This window comes from Tachyglossus aculeatus, chromosome 3 (assembly GCF_015852505.1).
Source record: "Tachyglossus aculeatus isolate mTacAcu1 chromosome 3, mTacAcu1.pri, whole genome shotgun sequence".
Lineage (NCBI taxonomy): Eukaryota > Metazoa > Chordata > Mammalia > Monotremata > Tachyglossidae > Tachyglossus > Tachyglossus aculeatus.
Window position 1 is genome coordinate 23863719 of NC_052068.1, and position 22317 is coordinate 23886035.

Genomic DNA, 22317 nt, shown 5'->3' on the forward strand with positions numbered 1-22317 from the left:
GAGTCCAAGACAGGATAGAACTACAGACAAAATGAGGTTGTTTTTTCCAAGTTCCCTCTAAGAGGGGTGAAGTGGAAGAACTTCTTCCACTATTGGCAGAGAAGCCAAGCTTCTCCCGGGATTCCTGAGGAGCTTTTGGGAAGTGTAGATAAAACTAGCCTATAGGCCCCCTGAGCTCTAGTCATTTCTTTCTGGCAATTTTCTTTCCAGCCTCCTGACCAGGCTTGTTGGGCAAGGTTTAAAGCATACCTCTTCGGCCAGGGCCTCACAGTCTAACCAGGTGTTCTCCGGGAATTGTACTTTGATTTCCATATGGGCTATATAATAATAATAATGATGATGATGATGGCATTTATTAAGCGCTTACTATCATCATCATCATCAATCGTATTTATTGAGTGCTTACTGTGTGCAGAGCACTGTACTGAGCACTTGGGAAGAACAAGTTGGCAACATATAGAGACAGTCCCTACCCAACAGTGGGCTCACAGTCTTGCTTACTATGTGCAAGAACTTAGAACACTAAGCGCTGGGGAGGTTACAAGGTGATCAGGTTGTCCCACGAGGGGCTCACAGTCTTAATCTCCATTTTTCATATGAGGGAACTGAGGCACAGAGAAGTTAAGTTCATTCATTCATTCATTCATTCAATTGTATTTATTGAGCGCTTACTGTGTGCAAAGCACTGTACTAAGCGCTTGGGAAGTCCAAGTTGGCAACATATAGAGACGGTCCCTACCCAACAGTGGGCTCACAGTCTAGAAGGGGAAGACAGAGAACAAAACAAAACATATTAACAAAATAAAATAAATAGAATAAATATGTGCAAATAAAATAGAGTAATAAATATGTACAAACATATATACATATATACAAGTGCTGTGGGGAGGGGAAGGAGGTGAGGGGGGGATGGGGAGGGGGACTTGCCCAAAGTCACACAGCTGACAGTTGGCGGAGCCGGGATTTGAACCCCTGACCTCTGACTCCAAAGCCCGTCCTCTTTCCACTGAGCCACGCTGCTTCCATATATGTCGCCTTTATTGAGTGCTTACTGTGTGCAGACCACTGTACTAAACGCTTGGGAAGTACAAGTTGACAACATATAGAGACGGTCCCTACCCAACAGTGGGCTCACAGTCTAGAAGGGGGAGACAGAGAACAAAACCAAACATATTAACAAAATAAAATAAATAGAATAGATATGTTCAAGTAAAATAAACAAATAGAGTAATAAATATGTACAAATATATGCTTATGTATATCTTTTAGACTGTGAGCCCACTGTTGGGTAGGGACTGCCTCTATATGTTGCCAACTTGTACTTCCCAAGCGCTTAGTGCAGTGCTCTGCACACAGTAAGCGCTCAATAAATACAATTGATTGATTGATTGATATGCTTTCCATTATATATGTCTCAGGGGACAGTTTGGCCCTCTTAGAATTCATCACAAGCCTGGAGGGATATTTTTCTAGTCTTGGTTTGGAGTTAGGTTGTGGACTTGCAGCATAAAAAATGCAGTTTACTACTCTGCCTTTTCTCGTTAGGGTCAGACATCGAATTTAGCCTGGCACTGCCTGTACTTCATCTCCTATGGGATCCAGCTCCTTATCCTGATCATCTCATCTTTTTCTGAAGCCTCTCAAGAAGCTGACAAAGAACTGAAGGTGAGACTCAAGTCTAACACCTCTGTTGTAGTGTTACTCTCCCAAATGCCTAGCCCAGGATTCTGCACAGAGTAACTCAATAATTGATTAAGACTAAGACCTCTGGGCTCCCAACCGTGCTCTGTGACCATCAGCCTGGCTTTATATGGACCGGAAGAAGATCCAACAGGCCCACGGACTACTACGCTCATAAGAATTACGAGAAATGAGCACTTTTAATATGCTCTGTTGGTCTTTTTGTACTTAGCATTGTCTTTATCTCTTTCGTTGTCTCATTTTCTCCATAAGTATCCATCACAAACCTATCCCCTGACTCATTCCCAGATTGTGAACCCCTTGGTAACCAGAGCCCATGTCGAACAGAAGCAGTGTGGCTCAGCGGAAAGAGCCCGGGCTTTGGAGTCAGAGGTCATGGGTTCGAATCCCGGCTCTGCCACATGTCTGCTGTATGAGCTTGGGCAAGTCACTTCACTTCTCTGAGCCTCAGTTACCTCATCTGTAAAAGGAGGATTAAGACTGTGAGCCCTACGTGGGACAACCTGATCACCTTGTATCCCCCCCAGTGCTTAGAACGGTGCTTTGCACATAGTAAGCGCTTAACAAATGCCATCATTATTATTATTATCATCAGTGTATTTTTTTCCAGCGGTTAGTACAGTACTGTGCACGCAGTAGGCTTTCAATAAAGTCGAATGCATAATAATTATTATCATAATATTAGTGGTATTTGTTAAGCACATACTATGTGCCAAGTACTGTGCTAAGCACTGAGATGATACAAGATAATCAGGTCAGACATTAATCACCAAGACCTAGAGTGAGAGACCACCAGAAACTCAAGAGCCTAATGCCCTCAATTCTGCTTTAATGTGTGATTTCACCATACATTTTGGCTAGACCTCTGGTAGGGAATTAGAGAACATTCTAAGCATGAGCGTGCAAACGTGTAGCATCGGACGTGGGTGAGTATTGCAACAAGAATTCTCCCTAGTGAGGGGATTGTGCAAAACGTGATCCCCGTGTTATAGAAGAACGGGGTATATTAGATTGGTCTCTATGCTCCCACTGGTTGCTCCAGAAATTCATTTCTCTGTGCCTCAGTTACCTCATCCGTAAAATGGGGATTAAGACTGCAAGCCCCATGTGGGACACGGACTGTGTCTACACTGATTAGCTTGTATCTATCCCAGCGCTGAGAACAGTGCTCGGCGCATACTAAGTGCTTAACAAATACCATTTAATATTGATAAAAACTGAGATCATCCCTTTACCACCATCCTCCAGCCCTCCCATCTTCCCCAGCTCATCATGGTTATCTGGGGCACAGACAAAAAAGAAAAATGTTCCCCTCATTGTCTGTTAGGTTCCACAGTCATATTTTGCCTTCTACTATTAAGTTAGTGCATTTTTCACTCTCTTCCCAAACTGGCATTCTATTTCTGTTGCCCTGCATCATTTCACTGTCTGGGGAGCTGTATTTGTATGGTGCGGGGAAAAGAAACTATAACAGTTCACAAATATCAAGGGATTCCGTGAAACACATAAGGATTTTTGTATAAAGATGAGAGAGTTGTGAATCATTTTCTTAAGACTATGAATCTCCTAGGATAAGTTGCCGTTGGAGTGTCGGAGTGTAAATCATCATACAGAATGACTTGTACTTCCCAAGCGCTTAGTACAGTGCTCTGCACACAGTAAGCGCTCAATAAATACGATTGATTGATTGATTGGTTAAGTAATGGTCAAAGGGTTAAACTGGCTTACCTATAAATGGGAAGAGTTGCGGGGGGCCTTAGTTTGGGGACTAGAGTTCTTTTGGGAGCAGTAAGTTGAATAAAGCACCAGCTAGGCTTGTGATTGGGTAGAATGTCATAAATTCCTCTCCCCATGAATTTGGAGGTAAAAGAATGATAATAATCTTTCCTTTTCCTGTCCCTCAAGAACACAGGAGAAGGACTCCTGGGGCTGGGTTTTGGCTAACGAATCTTAAGGTATTTCTGGCTTCGGAATCCCTTGGTGCCCCACTCACAGTCAATTTGGTTTTTCTTTATGTCTTGCAGAATCCATCAGCCACCGCCTCCTTCCTCAGCTCCATCACCTATAGTTGGTTTGACAGGTAAGAAATTCCTAGGACCTGGACCAAGCCATTCATTCTTTTCTTTTCCCCTTCCTTCTCACTCTTTCCAAGGGAATCAGTTCATTCATTCGATCATTTATTCAGTCAGTTATTATTTAGTCAGTAAGCTTTAATCCCAGACCTATAATAATAATAATATTGGCATTTATTAAGTGCTTACTATGAGCAAAGCACTGTTCTAAGCGCTGGGGAAGTTACAAGATGATCAGGTTGTCCCACAGGGGGCTCACAGTCTTAATCCCCATTTTACAGATGAGGTAACTGAGGCCCAGAGAAGTTAAGTGACTTGCCCAAAGTTACACAGCTGAAAATTGGCAGAGCCAATTGGCAGAGCTGGGATTTGAACCCATGACCTCTGACTCCTAAGCCCGGGCTCTTTCCACTGAGCCACGCTGCCTCATGTTAAACCCAGCCTCCATGTCCCCTCAGCTCCAGATATGGACCATGAGTCTCAGCTCTAGAAAGAAATGTATACGTTGGCCTCAACAACCCTAATTTCACGAAGCTTGACCCAATTCAAATAGGAGAAAAGGCAGTGACAAGCTGGGTGGTGTTTGTAATTGTGGCATGTGTTAAGTGTATACGTGCCAATCACTGTACTAAGTGCTGGGGTGGATACAAGATAATCAGGTTCCACATGGGGCTCACAGTCTAAGAAAAAGGAGAACAGGTCCAGCACTTAAAACAGTGCTTTGCACATAGTAAGCACTTAACAAATACCATTATTATTATTGAATCCCCATTTTGCAGATGAGGGAACTGAGGCTCAGGGAAGTTAAATGACTCACCCAAGGGCACACAGCAGGTAAATGGTGGGAGGAGCAGGATGGAAAAGTCTGCAATCATTTAGACAACTGCTAAAGATTGCTGCTCCCCTGGCAGCTGCTCCTGACCCCAGGTTCTTTTTTTTAAAAAAAAATGTTATTTGTGAAGTGTTTTCTATGTGCCAGGCACTGTATTAAGAGCTAGGGTAGATACAAGCTAATCAGTTTGGATACAGCCCATGTCCCACGTTGGACTCACAGTCTTAATCCTTATTTTACAAATGAGGTAACTGAGGCACAGAGAAGCTAAGTGATTTGCCCAAGTCACACAACAGACAAGAGGCAGAGCCTGGATTAAAACCTTGGTGTCTGTGAAAACCAGGTGTTCAGGGACCAGAAGCCCCTAACTTTCACTGCAGGTGGTACTCAACCCACTATAGCTCCCGAGGGGCTCCTTAGTATCTCCCAGTGGCCGCTGCCAGCAACAGGGTGAGCTCTCTAAAACATCTTGCATTTGGAAAGGTTATAACGTTGAGCTGACGTTAGGATAGGGGATTCCCGATTGGGATTCTGTATGTTTTAGGATAGAAAGGGAAAGTCCACGCTGTATGTCTCATTCTTGATGGTGTGAGAAGCTGTTGCTATCCAGAATAACCAGGGTGAGCTGGAGTACACGTTCCAAGGAAGCGGGAGTGGTGGGGGGGGTCCATCGACTTGTTCAGTTTGGGGGTGGGTGGCTCTCTGACTGGGCTTTGCTCTTTTCCAGAATGGTTTACAAAGGCTACAAAGACACTCTGACTCTAGATGATATGTGGAATTTGAATGAGGCAGACCAAACTTCCGTTCTCACCACCAACTTTAACCGGTACATGGAAGCGGACTTGAAAAAGGCCAAGCAGGAGTTGGAGAAGCGGTGCCAGAAGAAGAACGCCCGTGTTAAATCCCAAAGCACAGTGAACGGACTAAACAAGAGCCAGAGCCAAGACGTCCTCGTCTTGGTAATTTCCTAGGAACGCCAGGGCGCCCGGTGGCCCTGGGAGGCTCGCGGGTGTGCGTGGGTCCGGATGGGTAACAGGAAGGAGGAGTTTCATCCTCTGAGGACTTGTCCCGCTGTCTGGCTTTGAGCTTTCTAGGTATCTTTGTTAGCATTTTCCTTCCTTGTTTGGGGTTGCTAGAGGTTGCTGCTCCCCTGGCAGATGCTCCTGATCCCCAGGTTTGTTTGTTTTTAATGTTATTTGTGAAGTGTTTTCTATGTGCCAGGCACTGTATTAAGAGCTGGGGTTTCATCCTCTGAGGACTTGTCCCGCTGTCTGGCTTTGAGCTTTCTAGCTACCTTTGTTAGCATTTTCCTTCCTTGTTTGGGGAGAGCCCGGTCTTTTTCTGGGGTGTGTGGTTCTGCCTCGCGTTTCTCAGGAAAGATGAGCTGAGTCACGGGACGAATTGTCTGAAGCTCAACCAGCTCTAAAAGAGAACTGAGCCATTAGGGAGATAGGCTTGAATTGAGCAAGGTTCAAACAGAGCTTTTGGCAAGCTAATGAACAGAGGCCGTGTGGGGAATACTGGGAGACTGCCCCAGAAGCTAACCTGTGTGGGGTTATCCATCACTGATGAATCGCTAACAAGACCAACAAGATGAATAATTAATAAGAAAGTCTAACAAGACTTTCTACGGAGCCTTGGGAACTGCTTGATTCCTCGTCTACATCCAGGCAGCTGGGCTTCAGTAATGGGCAGGAAGTGAAAGAATAATTGCACTTTAGCACTTTCACCTCACCCAAAGAATTTGCGTACTTAATGTTCTCTATCCCCCAACCGAGAGTGTTTTGGGGTCTGACTTTTACTGAGGTCTCTCTCCTGCCCTCCTTGACATTGTCATGACTCGGAAGGAGCAACATGGCAAAGCGGATAGAGCACGGGTCTAGGAGTTGGAGGGTCAGGGGTTCTAAATCCCAGCTCTACCACTTGTCTGCTATTCATTCATTCAATCATATTTATTGAGCGCTTACTGTGTGCAGAGCACTGGACTAAGCGCTTGGGAAGTACAAGTCGACAACATATAGAGACGGTCCCTACCCAACAACGGGCTCACAGTCTAGAAGGGGGAGACAGACAAACAAAACAAAACATGTGGACAGGTGTCAGGTCATCAGAACAAACAGAATCAAAGCTAAATGTACATCATTGACAAAATAGAATAGTAGATAGGTACAAGTAAAATAGAGTAATAATCTGGACAAACGTAATAATAATAATAATAACGACATTTATTAAGCACTTACTATGTGCAAAGCACTGTTCTAAGCGCTGGGGAGGTTACAAGGTGATCAGGTTGTCCCACGGGGGGCTCACAGTCAATCCCCATTTTACAGATGGGGGAACTGAGGCACAGGGAAGTTAAGTGACTTGCCCAAAGTCATTCATTCATTCAATCGTATTTATTGAACGCTTACCATGTGCAGAGCACTCCACCAAGTGCTTGGGAAGCACAAGTTGGCAACATATAGAGACAGTCCCTACCCAACAGTGGGCTCACAGTCTAGAAGGGGGAGACAGAGAACAAAACCGAGCATATTAACAAAATAAAATAAATAGAATAAATAAACATATATACAGGTGCCGTGGAGAGGGGAAGGAGGTAGGGCGGGGGGGGATGGGGAGGAGGAGAGGAAAAAGGGGGATCAGTCTCTCCTCCTCTGTCCCCCCTCCACCCTCCTCCATAGCTAATTTGATTGGCACAGGGGTGAGGGACACCTTCTGTATTCCCGGCTTGGGTTGTCAATCTAGCAGTTTTGGTTGTGGGGACGGTATCCCACCCTCACTTCCGAGTTCCGCCTGCTGGCTCAGGTGGTCACGAGATAGCATTTGACCTTGAGATGGCCGGTACCCCAGGGTCACCTTGGGACATACCACCCCTTGGCCCTCGCCGTCCATGCCCACCTGACCCCACCACTATGTGACCCTGGGCCAGTCACTTCACATCTCCTCACCTCAGTTACTTCATCTGTAAAATGAGGATGGAGACTGTGAGCCCCATGTGGGACAGGGACTGTGTCCAACCGATTTGCTTGTATCCACCCCGGCACTTCCAGTCACATAGTAAACACCCAACAGATGCCGTAATTATTATTATTGGTTTTGTGTTCAGGAGGAAAGGAAGTCAAAGAGAAAGAAGAAAGAGTCCGCGTCTGAAACTGAGAAGGACTATGCGAAATCCTGGTTGGTCAAAGTTCTTTTTAAAATGTTCCGAGGGATCCTTCTGAAATCATTCCTACTCAAGCTGCTGCACGATCTGCTGGCGTTTGTGAGTCCTCAGCTGTTGAAGTGAGTCCGTCCCCCCTCAGCCCCGTCCCCATCCCTCTCCAGAGTCCTGGAGGCGCCTTCACCAAGAGTTTATGTAGCCAGATTCCTGTCCGTCCCAACCCCGTGGCCTCCCTGCCTCCATCCTCTGAAGTTCTCACAACGAAAGAGCAGCTGGATGATCATCTCCGTAGATTGCCTCTAAACTGTGGATCTGAGGAGGGGGCTAAGATGGAGGGAGGGGATGTTCTAGACTCTTGTATTTTTTCTGGATGATAATGATAATAATAATTGTGGTATTTGTGAAGAGCTTGGTATGTGTCAAGTACCGTTCTGTACGCTGGGGATGACATACGGTAATCAAGTCAGACACAGTCCCTGTCCCACACAAGGCTCACAGTTTAAGTAGGAGGGAGATCAGGTTTTGAATCCCCATTTTGCTGATGAGGCCCAGAGAAGTTAAGTAACTTGCCCAAGGTCACACCTGGTGGAGCTGAGATTAGAACCCACGTCCTCTTACTCTGGCTACTTGGCCGAGTTGGTAGAGCATTGGCCTGGGAGTTAGAAGGACCTGGATTCTAATCCTGACACCGCCACTTGTCTGCTACATGACCTTGGGCAAGTCACTTCTCTGTGCCTCAGTTACCTCAACTGTAAAGTGGGGTTAAAACTGTGAGCCCCAAGTGGGACAGGGACTGTGTCCAACCCTATTGACTTGTATCCCGGCTCTGCCAATTGTCTGCTGTGTGACTTTGGGCAAGTCACTTTACTTCTCTGTGCCTCAGCTACCTCAGCTGTAAAATGGGGATTACGACTGTGAGCCCCAAGTGGGACAGGGACTGTGTCCAACCCTACTGACTTGTATCCCGGCTCTGCCAATTGTCAGCTGTGTGACTTTGGGCAAGTCACTTCGCTTCTCTGTGCCTCAGCTACCTCAGCTGTAAAATGGGGATTAAGACTGTGAGCCCCACGTGGGACAACCTGATCACCTTATAACCTCCCCAGCACTTAGAACAGGGCTTTGCACATAGTAAGCACTTAATAAATGCCATTATTATTATTAATATCTACCCCAGCACTTAGTACAGTGCCTGACACATACTACGTGCTTAACAAATACCACAAATTTATTTATTTTTTCACTAGCCCACGCTGCTCCTCTAGCTAGTCTAAATGCCATTTATTGTTAAATGGAACTGAATTCAAAATCCCTTAGTATACTGGAGAGCAATACAAGGCCTCCAAGCCCAAATTTATCCTAATCAGCACCCTTCGATGACACATAGGGGAGATAGAACCTGGATGGGTCAGGGTTCCCGGTGGTGGTCAGATTGGGTCACTCGGCTACCCCTACATGTCACTGCCTTGGTAACCTCTGACTTCGCGAGATGGAAGAAGTGATGTTCAGAGAGTGAACTTGATGCACTTGGCAGAGAAAGATCCAAGAACTGGTTTCACAAAAATGTGTTTCATAAAAAAGTAAGTGAAGCTTGAGTACGCCCAGGGCAAACACTACATTGAAGACCGGAAACCAATCTTGAACAGAAATACCGATCTCACTCGCTGCAGGGTTGGGAGGATGGGCGTGCTAGTGGTATGTTGAAAGGTTGGAAGGAGGTGGTTGAGAAAGCTGGAAGGTGAAGTGGCCTAGCAGGAAGACGGGAGATAGCCCAGTTCCAGGGAAACTTTCATCATTGGAATTAACAGATGAGGGAAAGGCTGAGGGTAAGAAATAGGAAAGTGTCAGTACCCTGGGCCTTCTCTCTTTGGGCCCTCCAGAGATCCAAATAGTAATAACAGTAGTAAAAAAAAAACCAATATAATATAATTAATATAATATAATACAATATAATATAATATAAAATACATAACATAATATATAACATATAACACAAAATATAATATAATATATAATAATACAATATAATATAATGTAATGTAAAATATAATATAATATAATTAATAATATAATATAATATATAACATAACACAACATAACATAACATAATAATATAATACAATGCAATATGATATATATATGATATGATAAATATTGTATTGTGTTATATAAAATTATATGATATAATTATAATGTAATAATATAATAATAACGGTAATTACCAAATAATGGTAATAGTGATAATAATAATGGTATTAAGTGCTTACTATGTGCCAGGCACTGTACTAAGCACTGGACACTGTACTAAGCGCTGAGACGCATCTACTGACCTTCCTGCCACCTGGTTCCTGGCAGTTGGGTAGCATGGGAGAGGGGGGGCCTCCTTGCTTCCACGACTCTGATCACCTGGAAGAGACAAGGTCATCATCGATCACTCTTGCGCAAACCAAGGGACAGGAATTCTGGGAGGCCTGGCTGTACGATTGACTGAATTAATGAATGGTCTCATAACCTGTGTTTGCTTTTTCAGGTGGATGATTTCCTTTATGACGGACTCCACCCAGTACTCCTGGATGGGCTATATCTACGCCGTCCTCCTTTTTTTGGTGGCACTCATCCAGTCCCTCTGCCTTCAGATGTACTTTAAACACTGCTTCATCCTGGGCATGAACGTCAGAACCACCCTCATAGCTTCTGTGTATAAGAAGGTGAGCGGGATCCTGCCCAGGATGACTTTATCCTAGAGCAAAGAGAGGGGAAGCGAGAGAGAGGGCGATGGGGACGGAGGCCTGGGCCTCACCTCCCAAACCGCGTCTTAGACACTGGGGAAGTCAGAGAAAGAATGAGAGAGAGAAGAGATTCGGGAATGGTTAGGGGAAGAGATACGGGAGTGGATCTTACTCAATGTGGCTTGGAGGTCGTATTATATCAGACAGCCCGGTTTCCAGCCGGCCTGCCCCCTCTCTGGTTCCGTTCCTGTACTGGATTCCTTTCTGTCTGGTTTTCCGTGTTCGGTGATGAGCCTCCCTGTGCTGAGGCTCCTGCCTCTGAGTTCTCTGCCCTGAACCAGACTCCGCGTTCACCTGAGAGGGAACTCAAGGGCGCTGAAGCAATTGCAAGGTTCGGAGAACGCCAGAGAAATGCTCTAGGCTCCGGCTGGTTCAGTCAGTGGAGCAAATGCCTGCAAAATGGCAGTTTTGTGTTGTCTTCATATCACGATTCCCTGTGAGCCCACTGTTGGGTAGGGACTGTCTCTGTGTGTTGCCAACTTGTACTTCCCAAGCGCTTAGTACAGTGCTCTGCACACAGTAAGCGCTCAATAAATACGATTGATGATGATGATGATTAAGCCTTCTTTTCCCCGGCCCACTCTCCTTTCTGCATCATCTATGCACTTGGATCTGTGACCTTAGGACATTTGTTATTTGTTCCACTTCCAACCTTATAGAACTATCGTACATGTCTTTAAATTATATATTATAAATTATTAATTTATGTTAATGCTTGCCCCCCTCTCTGAACTGCAGTCTCATTCATTCATTCATTCAATCATATTTATTGAGTGCTTATTGTGTGCAGAGCACTGTACTAAGCGCTTGGGAAGTACATGTTGGCAACATACAGAGACGGTCCCTACCCAACAGGGGGCTCACAGTCTTGAAGGGGGAGACAGACAACAAGACAAAACATATTAACAAAATGAAATAAGTAGAATAAATATGTACAAATAAAATAAATTGATAAATAGAGTAATAAATACGTACAACTGTCAGGAGGGAAAGGAGGTAAGGCGGGGGGATGAGGAGGGGGAGAGGACAATTGGAGGAGGCTCATTCAATTCATTCATTCATTCAATCGTATTTATTGAGCGCTTACTGTGTGCAGAGCACTGTACTAAACGCTTGGGAAGTACAAGTTGGCAACATACAGAGACGGTCCCTACCCAACAGTGGGCTCACAGTCTAGAAGGGGGAGACAGACAACAAAACATATTAATAAAATAAGTAGAATATTTATGTACAAATAAAATTGAGTAATAAATACGTACAAACATATATACATGTGCTGTGGGGAGGGGAAGGAGGTAAGGCGGGGGGATGAGGAGGGGGAGAGGACAATTGGCGGGGGCTCATTCAATTCATTCATTCATTCATTCATTCAATCATTATGAGCAGGAAATGTGTCTGCTAATTCTGTTGCATTGTAGTCTCCCAAGCACTTAGTACAGTGCTCTGCACGTAGGGAGCACTCAAGGAACACCATTGAGTGAGTAATGGAATGCACTGCATGCCAGCAAAGCTCGTGTGGTACGATGAGCCTCAGGGGCCAGTTTTTTGGGCTGCTACCTCTGGTCACCCCACTTTTACCTTAGCATTTCACCCTTAATTGGAACAAGGGACGCACCCAGCAGATGAGTCCATAGAAGTTAAAAAAAAACAACAAAACCCAACAAGAGTTGAGTAACCCAAAGTTTTTCATTTGCTGGAAATGGCACCCAAGACCCAAACTGAAGATAGCCGGTTATCCTCTAGACTGTAAGTTCATTGTGGGCAGAGAACTTGTCTACCAATTTTGTTGTATTCTACTCTCTCAGGCATTTAATACAGTGCCCAACACACACTAACCACTCAATAAATACGATTGATTGATCGATTGGGAGGAGAGTTTGTGGGTAGGGATTGTCTCTATTGCTGAATTGTACTTTACAAGCACTTAATAAAGTGCTGTGCACACAGTAAGCACTCAGTAAATTTGAATGAAATATGATTGAATAAATAATAATAATAATAATGGCATTTATTAAGCGCTTACTAGGTGCAAAGCACTGTTCTAAGCGCTGGGGAGGTTACAAGGTGATCAGGTTGTCCCACAGGGGGCTCACAGTCTTAATCCCCATTTTACAGATGAGATAACTGAGGCACAGAGAAGTTAAGTGGCTTGCCCAAAGTCCCACAGCTGACAATTGGAGGAGCTGGGTTTTGAACCCATGACCTGTGACTCCAAAGCCCGGGCTCTTTCCACTGAGTCACGCTGCTTTTCGACAGTGTTGTGCTCTGGGACTTTTGATTGGAGAAGCAGCATGGCTTAGAGCCCGGGCTTTGGAGTCAGAGATCATAGGTTCAAATCCCTGCTCTGCCAACTGTCAGCTGTGTGACTTTGGGCAAGTCACTTCACTTCTCTGTGCCTCAGTTCCCTCATCTGTGAAATGGGGATTAAAACTGTGAGCCCCCCGTGGGACAACTTGATCACCTTGTAACCTCCCCCAGCGCTTAGAACAGTGCTTTGCACATAGTAAGCTCTTAATAAATGCCATCATCATCATGAAAGATTTTAATCCAGTCAGTCAATGGTATTATTGAGCATTAATTATGTACAGAGCACTGTCCTAAGCACTTCAGAGAGTACACTACAGCGGCATCAGTAGACATGTTCCCTGCTCACAGTGAGATCTCCTTCTCTGTACAGGGCCTAGGAGTTGGGCTAGTTGGGGTTTTTAGGGGCCACTTTTTCTACTGGGAAAACTGGACATTTGCCCATTGGCTACTATCTTTAGGCCTCCCTCCCTCCATTCATTCATTCAGTTGTATCTGAGTGCTTACTGTGTGCAGAGCACTGTACTAAGCACTTGGGAGAGTACAATGCAACAATAAACAGACACATTCCCTGCCCACAGCAAGCTTACAGTCTAGAGCCGGGGAAGCAAACATCAGTACAAATAAATAAATTACAGATATGCACAAAAGTGCTTTGGGGCTGGCGGGGGGTGAGCCCACTGTTGGGTAGGGACTGTCTCTATATGTTGCCAACTTGTACTTCCCAAGAGCTTAGTACAGTGCTCTGCACACAGGAAGCGCTCAATAAATACGATTGATGATGATGATGGTGGGGGGAAGAACCAAGGGAGCAAGTCAGGGTGATGCGGGAGAAGAGGAAAGGAGGGGCTTAGTCTGGGGGGGCCTTTTGGAGGAGATGGGCCTTCAATAAGGCTTTGAAGCGGGGGAGAATCATTGTGTTGGATTTGAGGAGGGAAGGCCTTCCAGGCCAGAGGAGGATTTGGGCTAGGAGTCAGCGGTGAAATAGGCGAGATGAAGGCACAGTGGGAAGGTTAACATTAGAGGAGCTAAGTGTGCGGGCTGGGTTGTTTCAACTGCCATTCCTCCTCTTCCCTTTCCTACAGGCCGCACTGTCTGATCCTCCCCACAATATTCCCTGGATGGGCCAATAAAGAAATAGCAGGTGTGCTCCAGGGAGGTCTGAGGCCTTCCTTCTAGACTGTGAGCCCACTGTTGGGTAAGGACTGTCTCTATATGTTGCCAACTTGTACTTCCCAAGCGCTTAGTACAGTGCTCTGCACACAGTAAGTGCTCAGTAAATATGATTGAGTGATTCCTGACTTCCCCTGCCTGGTGGCGAGCCCAGCCTTTCATTTTGGCCTTAGGGAGGGATCAGGCGGTCTCCATTTTCCTGAGCAAAGGGCTTCCTTTTCCACAGCCAACTTGTCAACCTCTTCCCTTTGTTCTTAGGCCCTGGCCATCTCCAACGCCTCCAGGAAGCAGTACACTGTGGGCGAAATGGTGAACCTGATGTCTGTGGACGCCCAGCGGTTTCTGGAAGTGGCCAACTTCATTCACCTGTTGTGGTCGTGCCCTCTTCAGATCGTGCTGGCTACTGTCTTCCTGTGGATGGAGATGGGGCCCTCCATCCTTGCCGGGCTTGGAACCCTGGTCCTGATGATCCCCATTAACGGGCTGCTGGCCACCAAATGCAAGCGGATTCAGGTAGGGGAGTGCGGAGCGGAGGGGCTGCTCTCCTCTCTCAACCCCGGGGGACACAATCCTGAAGCCTTTTTGACCTCTGCTCTCTTTGTTGCAACTATTGGGCCAGGAGCTTGGGGCTGACATAAGAGAGGAAGGAACTCCAAGATTTTGGGCAGCCCCAAGGAAAATGAACCCCTCCACCCCCAACTCACCCCTTGTGCACATTCAGTCTCTGCCACCTTAACCTTTGCCCTCCGACCCTGTTTCCTGACACGTGGCGGGAGAGAGAGCGTTGCCAAAGGCACAGTGGGAAGCTAACCCCAGACCTCTTGGAAGACCTTCATTGAGCCTTCATCATCATGAGAAGCAGCATGGCTCAGCGGAAAGACGTAGCTCAGTGGAAAGAGCACAGGCTTTGGAGTCAGAGGTCATGGGTTCGAATCCTGACTCATCCACATGTCTGCTGTGTGACCTTGGACAAGTCACTTCACTTCTCTCAGCCTCAGTTACCTCATCGGCAAAATGGGGATTAAGATTGTGAACCTCATGTGGGGCAACTTGATCACCTTGTATCCCCCACAGCGCTTAGAACAGTGCTCTGCATCATCATCATCATCAATCGTATTTATTGAGCACTTACTATGTGCAGAGCACTGTACTAAGCGCTAAGCTCTGCACATAGTAAGTGCTTAACAAATGTCATTATTATTATTATTATTATTATTAGACTTTTAGACTGTGAGCCCACTGTTGGGTAGGGACTGTCTCTATATGTTGCCAATTTGTACTTCCCAAGCGCTTAGTACAGTGCTCTGCACATAGTAAGCGCTCAATAAATACGATTGATGATGATGATGATTATTATTAAAGAGCACAGGCTTTGGAGTCAGAATCCCGGCTCTGCCACTTGTCAGCTGTGTGACTTTGGGCAAGTCACTTAACTTCTCTGGGCCTCAGTTCCCTCATCTGTAAAATAGGGATTAAGACTGTGAGCCCCACGTGGGACAACTTGATCACCTTATAGCCACCCCAGCACTTAGAACAGTGCATTCCACATAGTAAGCGCTTAATAAATGCCATTATTATTATTATTATCGTCAGCCTCTCCTAGATGCTGTCTCACTTCTTCTCAACTTCCCCTCCTCAGTTCAGCACCCAAGCACTTTCCTTTTATTGCCATGCACTCAGTTGGACCTCTAGTGCCCACGGGGGATACAGTGGGCATCATACCAGACAGTGTTCACTCAGTTTGGAAACTGAAAATTTCCTCCCGCTGTCCAGACAAACTTCGGTTTGGAAGCCGGAGCTATGGCTGTGGTTGCTTCTGTCCTGTGTCCCAGTTCCTGACCCCCAACTTGAAACTTCCAGCTGTACCCAAGGAAAAAGTTGGGGCGGGGAAGAAAGGAACTGGAGAGGTCCGTCCTCTCGGTCTCCATCTTCTCCTCACCTCTGGTTCCCCTTGCTCGCGTGAGACCGGCCCGGACTGGCCAGAGGAAGGAGTTGCAATCAGTCTTTCGATCAGTGGTATTTATTAATAATGATGGTATTTGTTAAGCGCTTACTATGTGCCGATCACTGTCCTAAGCACTGGGATAGATACAAGCTCATCAGGTTGTCCCACGTGGGGCTCACAGTCTTCATCCTCATTTTACAGATGAGGCAACTGAGGCACAGAGAAGGTAAGTGACTTGCTCAACGTCACACAGCTGACAAGTGGCAGAGCTGAGATTAGAACCCATGACCTCTGACTCCTGAGCCTGGGTTCTTTCCACTAAGCCACGGAGTGCTTACTTCTGTACGGAGCACAGTACTCAGTGCTTGAGAGAGTGCAGTATATCAGAATTAATAATAATGGCATTTATTAAGCACTTACTATGTGCAAAGCACTGTTCTAAGCGCTGGAGAGGTTACAAGGTGATCAGGTTGTCCCTCGGGGGGGGGGCTCACAGTCTTAATCCCCATTTTACAGATGAGGTAACTGAGGCACAGAGAAGTTAAGTGACTTGCCTAAAGTCACACAGCTGACCATTGGTGGAACTGGGGTTTGAACCCATGACCTCTGACTCCAAAGCCCGTGCTCTTTCCACTGAGTCACACTGCTTCTCTAAGAATTGGTAGACATGTTCCCTGCCCTCAACCAGCTTACAGTCTAGAGTGGGACTAACTATACTATACAATATTATGTATATATATATATATATATATATATCTAATATAGAGAGATATATATATATATAGATACTATACTATAATTAGATACTATTCTGTATTATATACACATAACATGAAGAACACAAAGACTACTAACTTCTTGTTAGAAGATGATACCTCTGACCATGAAATTCACTTCTGAGTGTGTATGTCGCCAATGCAGGGCTCACCTACAGCCACATTATACACACAAAAAGTTTGTCCCTTTGGTTGTTTTTTTGTCCATAAAGTTTACAGTGCCTGGCCCTATTTCCTCTTTTCTCTTCATAGGTAAAAAACATGAAGCACAAAGACAAACGCTTGAAAAGCATGACTGAGATCCTCAATGGGATAAAGGTGAGAAGAAGGGTCAGGTAACCTAGGGAAGGAGGCCAAATTCTGACTTCTGACCACTGGGAACTGCTATCAGTCAATCACTGGTATTTATTGAGCATTTAATGTACGCAGAGCATTGTACTAAGTGTTTGGGAGAATGGAATGCAACAGAGTGAGTAGACTCATTCCCTGTCCATCATCAATCCATCATCAATTGCATCCTCAAGGAGCTTGCGGTCTAGAGGGAGAGACAAACGTTAAAATAAATTTCAGATATGTGCATAAGTGCTATGGGGCTGAGGGCAGAGTGAATAATAAGTGCTTGAAGGGTCAGATCCACATAATAATAATAATAATAATGGTATTAAGCACTTATTATGTGCAAAGCACTGCTCTAAGTGCTGGGGACGTCACAAGGTGATCAGGTTGTCCCATGGGGGGGCTCACAGTCTTAATCCCCATTTTACAGATGAGGGAACTGAGGCACAGAGAAGACAAGTGACTTGCCCAAAGTCACACAGCTGACAGTTGGCGGAGCCGGGATTTGAACCCATGACCTCTGACTCCAAAGCCACTGAGCCATGCTGCTTCTCCTACATGTAAGGGCAACACAGAAGGGAGAGTCTCCGATCTCATTTCCTGATTGAGGGGGAGGTGACTGACCTTTTTTCTTGTTTTTTTTAATGGTGTTTGTTAAATGTTTACTGTGTGTCAAACACTGCTCTAAGCACTGGGGTCGATACACGTGAATTAGGTTGGAACCAGTCCCTCGTGGGGCTTGCAATCCAAGTGAGTCCCCTATCCCAGGACCACCCTATTCTGCCCTGCTGCCCACAGGAGAGGCCAGCAGAGCTCAGTTGTTGGGACTAGGGCCACTTGATGCTCATGAAGTGGCTGACCTTCTGCCCTACTTCCTCTGTTCATCAGCTATTCCCTCGGCTTCTTCATTCATTTTTATTGTAATTTGCTTTTTACCAACAAAGGTGAATGGATGTCTTTACAGCAGATCATGCCCATCAAGTTTCTTAATGATAATAATAATCATTAAGGTACTTTTTAAAGTGCTTACTATGCCCTAAGTACTGTTCTAAATGCTGAGGTAGATACAAGTTAAAACAGGTTGGACAAAGTCCCTGTCCCCTATGGGGTTCACAGTCTCAATCCCCATTTTACAGATGAGGTAACAGAGGCACAGAAAAGTGAAGTGACTTTCCCGAAGTCACACAACAGATAAGTGGCAGAGCCGGGATTAGAACCCATGATTTTATGACTGCCACCCTGCTTATTTTTAGGCGGGCTGAAAGAATGCTTTAGACCCCCTTCTGTAATATAAATGGATGTTTTTATCCTCTACCAGAGGACAGTAATAGGGCCTGAAAACCCCCATGTCTTACAGAGACAGAGGAAAATAAAGTGTTTAAGCAAAAGTGAAAACCCACACTCCCTGACCCTAAACCACCAACTCCACTCAGTCCCTCTTGACTCCTAAGCTCAACAGACTTTGTTCTGAGCATCTTGCTTATCATCCTCCCATTCATTCATTCATTCAATCGTATTTATTGAGCGCTCACTGTGTGCAGAGCACTGTATTAAGCGCTTGGGAAGTACAAGTTGGCAACATATAGAGACAGTCCCTACCCAACAACGGGCTCACAGTCTAGAAGGGGGAGAAAGACAACAAAACAAAGCACGTGGACAGGTGTCAAGTCGTCAGAACAAATAAAATTAAAGCTAATGCCAACGTACTCACTGTACCTCTATTTCATCTATCTTGTCAGCGACTTCTCGCCCATGTCCTGCTTCTGTCCTGGAATGCCCTCCTTCTTCATATCTGACAGACAATTACTCTTCAAGAGTAAGCCCTCTTTTCCTTTTCTCCCACTCCCTTCTTCACTCTGAGTTGCTCCCTTTATTTACCACCAGCCCCAGTCCCAGAGCACGTATTTATTTATTCATTCATTCCTTCATTCATTCAATCATATTTATTGAGTGCTTACCGTGTGCAGAGCACTGTACTAAGCGCTTGGGAAGTACAAGTTGGCCACATATAGATACGGTCCCTACCCAACAGCGGGCTCACAGTCTAGGACAGGGAGACAGAGAACAAAACGAAACATATTAACCAAATAAAATAAATAGAATAAATATGTACAAATAAAATAAAATGTGACATCAAATTGAACTCTGATGATCTGAGTACATGAAGGGTTTTGCACAGAGAATACGGTGACCAGCTGTTGCCCACCTTTACACAAGAGGAGCAAAAATAGGTTGAAATGGAAACGGCAGGGAATGTTAGTACCTGTCTCCCTCTCTAGACCATAAGCTTGTTGTGGGCAAAGAATGTGTCTGTTATATTGTTGTACTCTCCCAGGCACTTAGTACAGTGCTCTGCGCACAGTAAGTGCTCAATAAAGATGATTGATGGATTGGAGAGGAGTAAACTCACGAAGATCCAGCCAAGCAGACCCAATCCAACTCTGTGCAGGGCATTCTACTTAGTGCTTAAGGAAGTACAATAGTACTAGTAGACAAAATCTCAAATGGCTTAACAAAAAGAGCACGGGCTTGGGAGTTAGAGGTCATGGGTGCTAATCCCGGCTCCACCACTTGTTCGCTGTGTGACTTTGGGCAAATCACTTAACTTCTCTGTGCCTCAGTTACCTCATCTGTTAAATGGGGGTTAAGACTGTGAGCCCCACGTGGGACAACCTGATCACCTTGTATCCTCCCCAGCGCTTAGAACAGTGCTTTGCACATAGTAAGCCCTTAACAAATGCCCTTATTATTATTACTATAATTATTAGCGGGGATGATAGGCACTGAAACAAATTCTAAGTAGGATAAAGGTATGTATATAAGGGCTACAGAGCTTGTGAGTTCGCAAGAGCTTAAGTGGTGCAGAAGTGAATTGGCTTTTGAGGGGGAAACTGGGTGAGGGGATAGGAGACGTTTATCAGGAAAGGTCTCCTGGAGGAGATTTTATTTTAGAAGGGCTTTGAAGATGGGGAGAGCAGCGGTCTGCCGGGTGTGAAGGGGTGGGGACAATTTCAGTCAGAAAGGAGAAGCGAACAAGAGGTAGGTGGACGGAGAGATGAGATTGAGGTAAACTGAGTAGGTTGGCTTGAAAGGAGCAAAGCATATGAGCTTGAGTATAGTGGGAGAAGAGCAAGCGTAAATAGTGGGGGGAAAGCCAATCCAGTGCCTTGAAACCAACGGTGAGGAGTTTCTGTTGGATGTGGAGAGGAAATGGGCAATCACTGGAGGCTTTTGAGGCACAAAGAGATGTGCCCATTATGATATTTTTAAGAAAGATCTAGAGGAAATGGGCAATCACTGGAGGCTTTTGAGGCATAAAGAGATGTGCCCATTATGATATTTTAAAAAAAATGATCTAGGCAGGAGAGTGAAGTATGGACAGGAGAGGGGAGAAGCTGGAGGCTGGGAGGTCAGTGAGGAGGCTGATCAGCAGTCAAGTCATTCATTCATTTATTCAATCGTATTTATTGAGTGCTTACTGTGTGCAGAGCACTGTACTAAGAGCTTGGGCAAGTGGCAACACATAGAGACGGTCCCTACCCTCACAGCAGGCTGTCACTATATTCCAAATGCTTGGACCAGTGGGTAGGAAGTTTAGATTAAGGGTGGAAATGTTGTAGAGGAAGAGCATTTTCGAGAAGCAGCCTAGTGGGAAGAGCACAGGCCTGGGAATCAGAGGACCTGAGTTCTAGTGCTGGCTCTGCCAACTGCTTGGGCAAGTCCCCTAATTCCCCTGGGCCTCAGTTTCTTCAGCTATAAAAAGGAGATTCAATACCTTTTCTCCCTCCTATTTAGACCCATGGGATTCAGGGACTGTGTCCAATCTAATTAGCTGGTTTCTACCCCAGTGCTTAGAACAGTGCCGAACACTTATTATTATCATTATTATTACAACATAATAAGTGCTTAACAAATACGATAATAATAATAAGCTCATTGTGGGCAGGGAACATGTCTATCAACTCTGTTATATTGTACTTTCTCAAGCAGTTAGTACGGTGCTCAGCACACAGCAAGCATTCAATAAATATGATTGATCGAAATTCATTCATTCACTCATTCAATCGTATTTATTGAGCGCTTACTGTGTGCAGAGCACTGTACTAAGCGCTTGGGAAGTACAAGTTGGCAACATATAGAGACGGTCCCTACCTAACAACGGGCTCACAGTCTAGAAGGGGGAGACAGAGAACAAAACAAAACATGTGGACAGGTGTCAAGTCATCACAATAAATAGAAATAAAGCTAGATGCACATCATTGACAAAATAAATAGAATAGTAAATATGTACAAGTAAAATAAATAGAGTAATAAATCTGTACAAACATATATACCGGTGCTGTGGGGAGGGGAAGGAGGTAGGGCGGGGGGATGAGGAGGGGGAGAGGAAAAAGGGGGTTCAGTCTGGGAAGGCTTCCTGGAGGAGGTGAGCTCTCAGTAGGGTTTTGAAGGGAGGAAGAGCGTTAGCTTGGCGGATGTGCGGAGGGACGGCATTCCAGGTCAGGGGGAGGACGTGGGCCGGGGGTTGACGGCGGGACAGGAGAGAAGGAGGCACAGTGAGGAGGTTAGTGGCGGCAGAGGAGCGGAGGGTGCAGGCTGGGCTGGAGAAGGAGAGAAGGGAGGTGAGGTAGGAGGGGGCAAGGTGATGGACAGCCTTGAAGCCCGAGAGTGGAGAGTACTACTACTATTAAATAAAAGAACTGACAGGATTAGGTAACAAACTGAATACGAATGAAAGGAGTTGAGGATAATATCAAGACTGTGGCCTTGAGAGATGGGGACAATGATGGTGCCAATTTGTGCCAATTTGTACTTCCCAAGCGCTTAGTACAGTGCTCTGCACATAGTAAGCGCTCAATAAATACGATTGATGATGATGGTGATTTCAACAGCGATGGGAAAAGTTAAATGGAGGAGAGGATTTGGGAGGTAAAATGGAGAGCTCCGCTTTGGATACGTTGAAGAGCCAACGGGATATCTATGTAGAGATGTCCTGGAGACAGGAGAAGGTGGGCAGGAATTGTCAGTCTTTATTGCTATCCTGTACTTTCCCAAGCACTTAGTACAGTGCTCTGCACACAGTGAGCCCTCAATAAATACGATTGAATGAATGGAGTTTGCAGGGATGGAAAGAGGGTGGTCCCATCAGGGTCGATTTGGGGATTCATCTCCGTAGGAGTGGTAGTTGAAACAATGGGAGTGGGTGACCTTTCCAAGGGAGCGTCAGTCAGT

At 45.5% G+C, this 22317-nt stretch overlaps 1 protein-coding gene across 1 annotated transcript in view; it reads left to right on the top strand.

Annotated features, from left to right (window-relative positions):
- ABCC2 (ATP binding cassette subfamily C member 2) overlaps nt 1-22317 on the top strand; it is a 117351-nt gene that overhangs the window by 44683 nt on the left and 50351 nt on the right. The window contains exons 5-11 of the mRNA XM_038743866.1: nt 1546-1665; nt 3726-3781; nt 5333-5564; nt 7712-7887; nt 10293-10470; nt 14287-14541; nt 17002-17067. Of these exons, the coding sequence (XP_038599794.1) occupies nt 1546-1665; nt 3726-3781; nt 5333-5564; nt 7712-7887; nt 10293-10470; nt 14287-14541; nt 17002-17067 (1083 nt within the window). The remainder of the gene's footprint in view (nt 1-1545; nt 1666-3725; nt 3782-5332; nt 5565-7711; nt 7888-10292; nt 10471-14286; nt 14542-17001; nt 17068-22317) is intronic.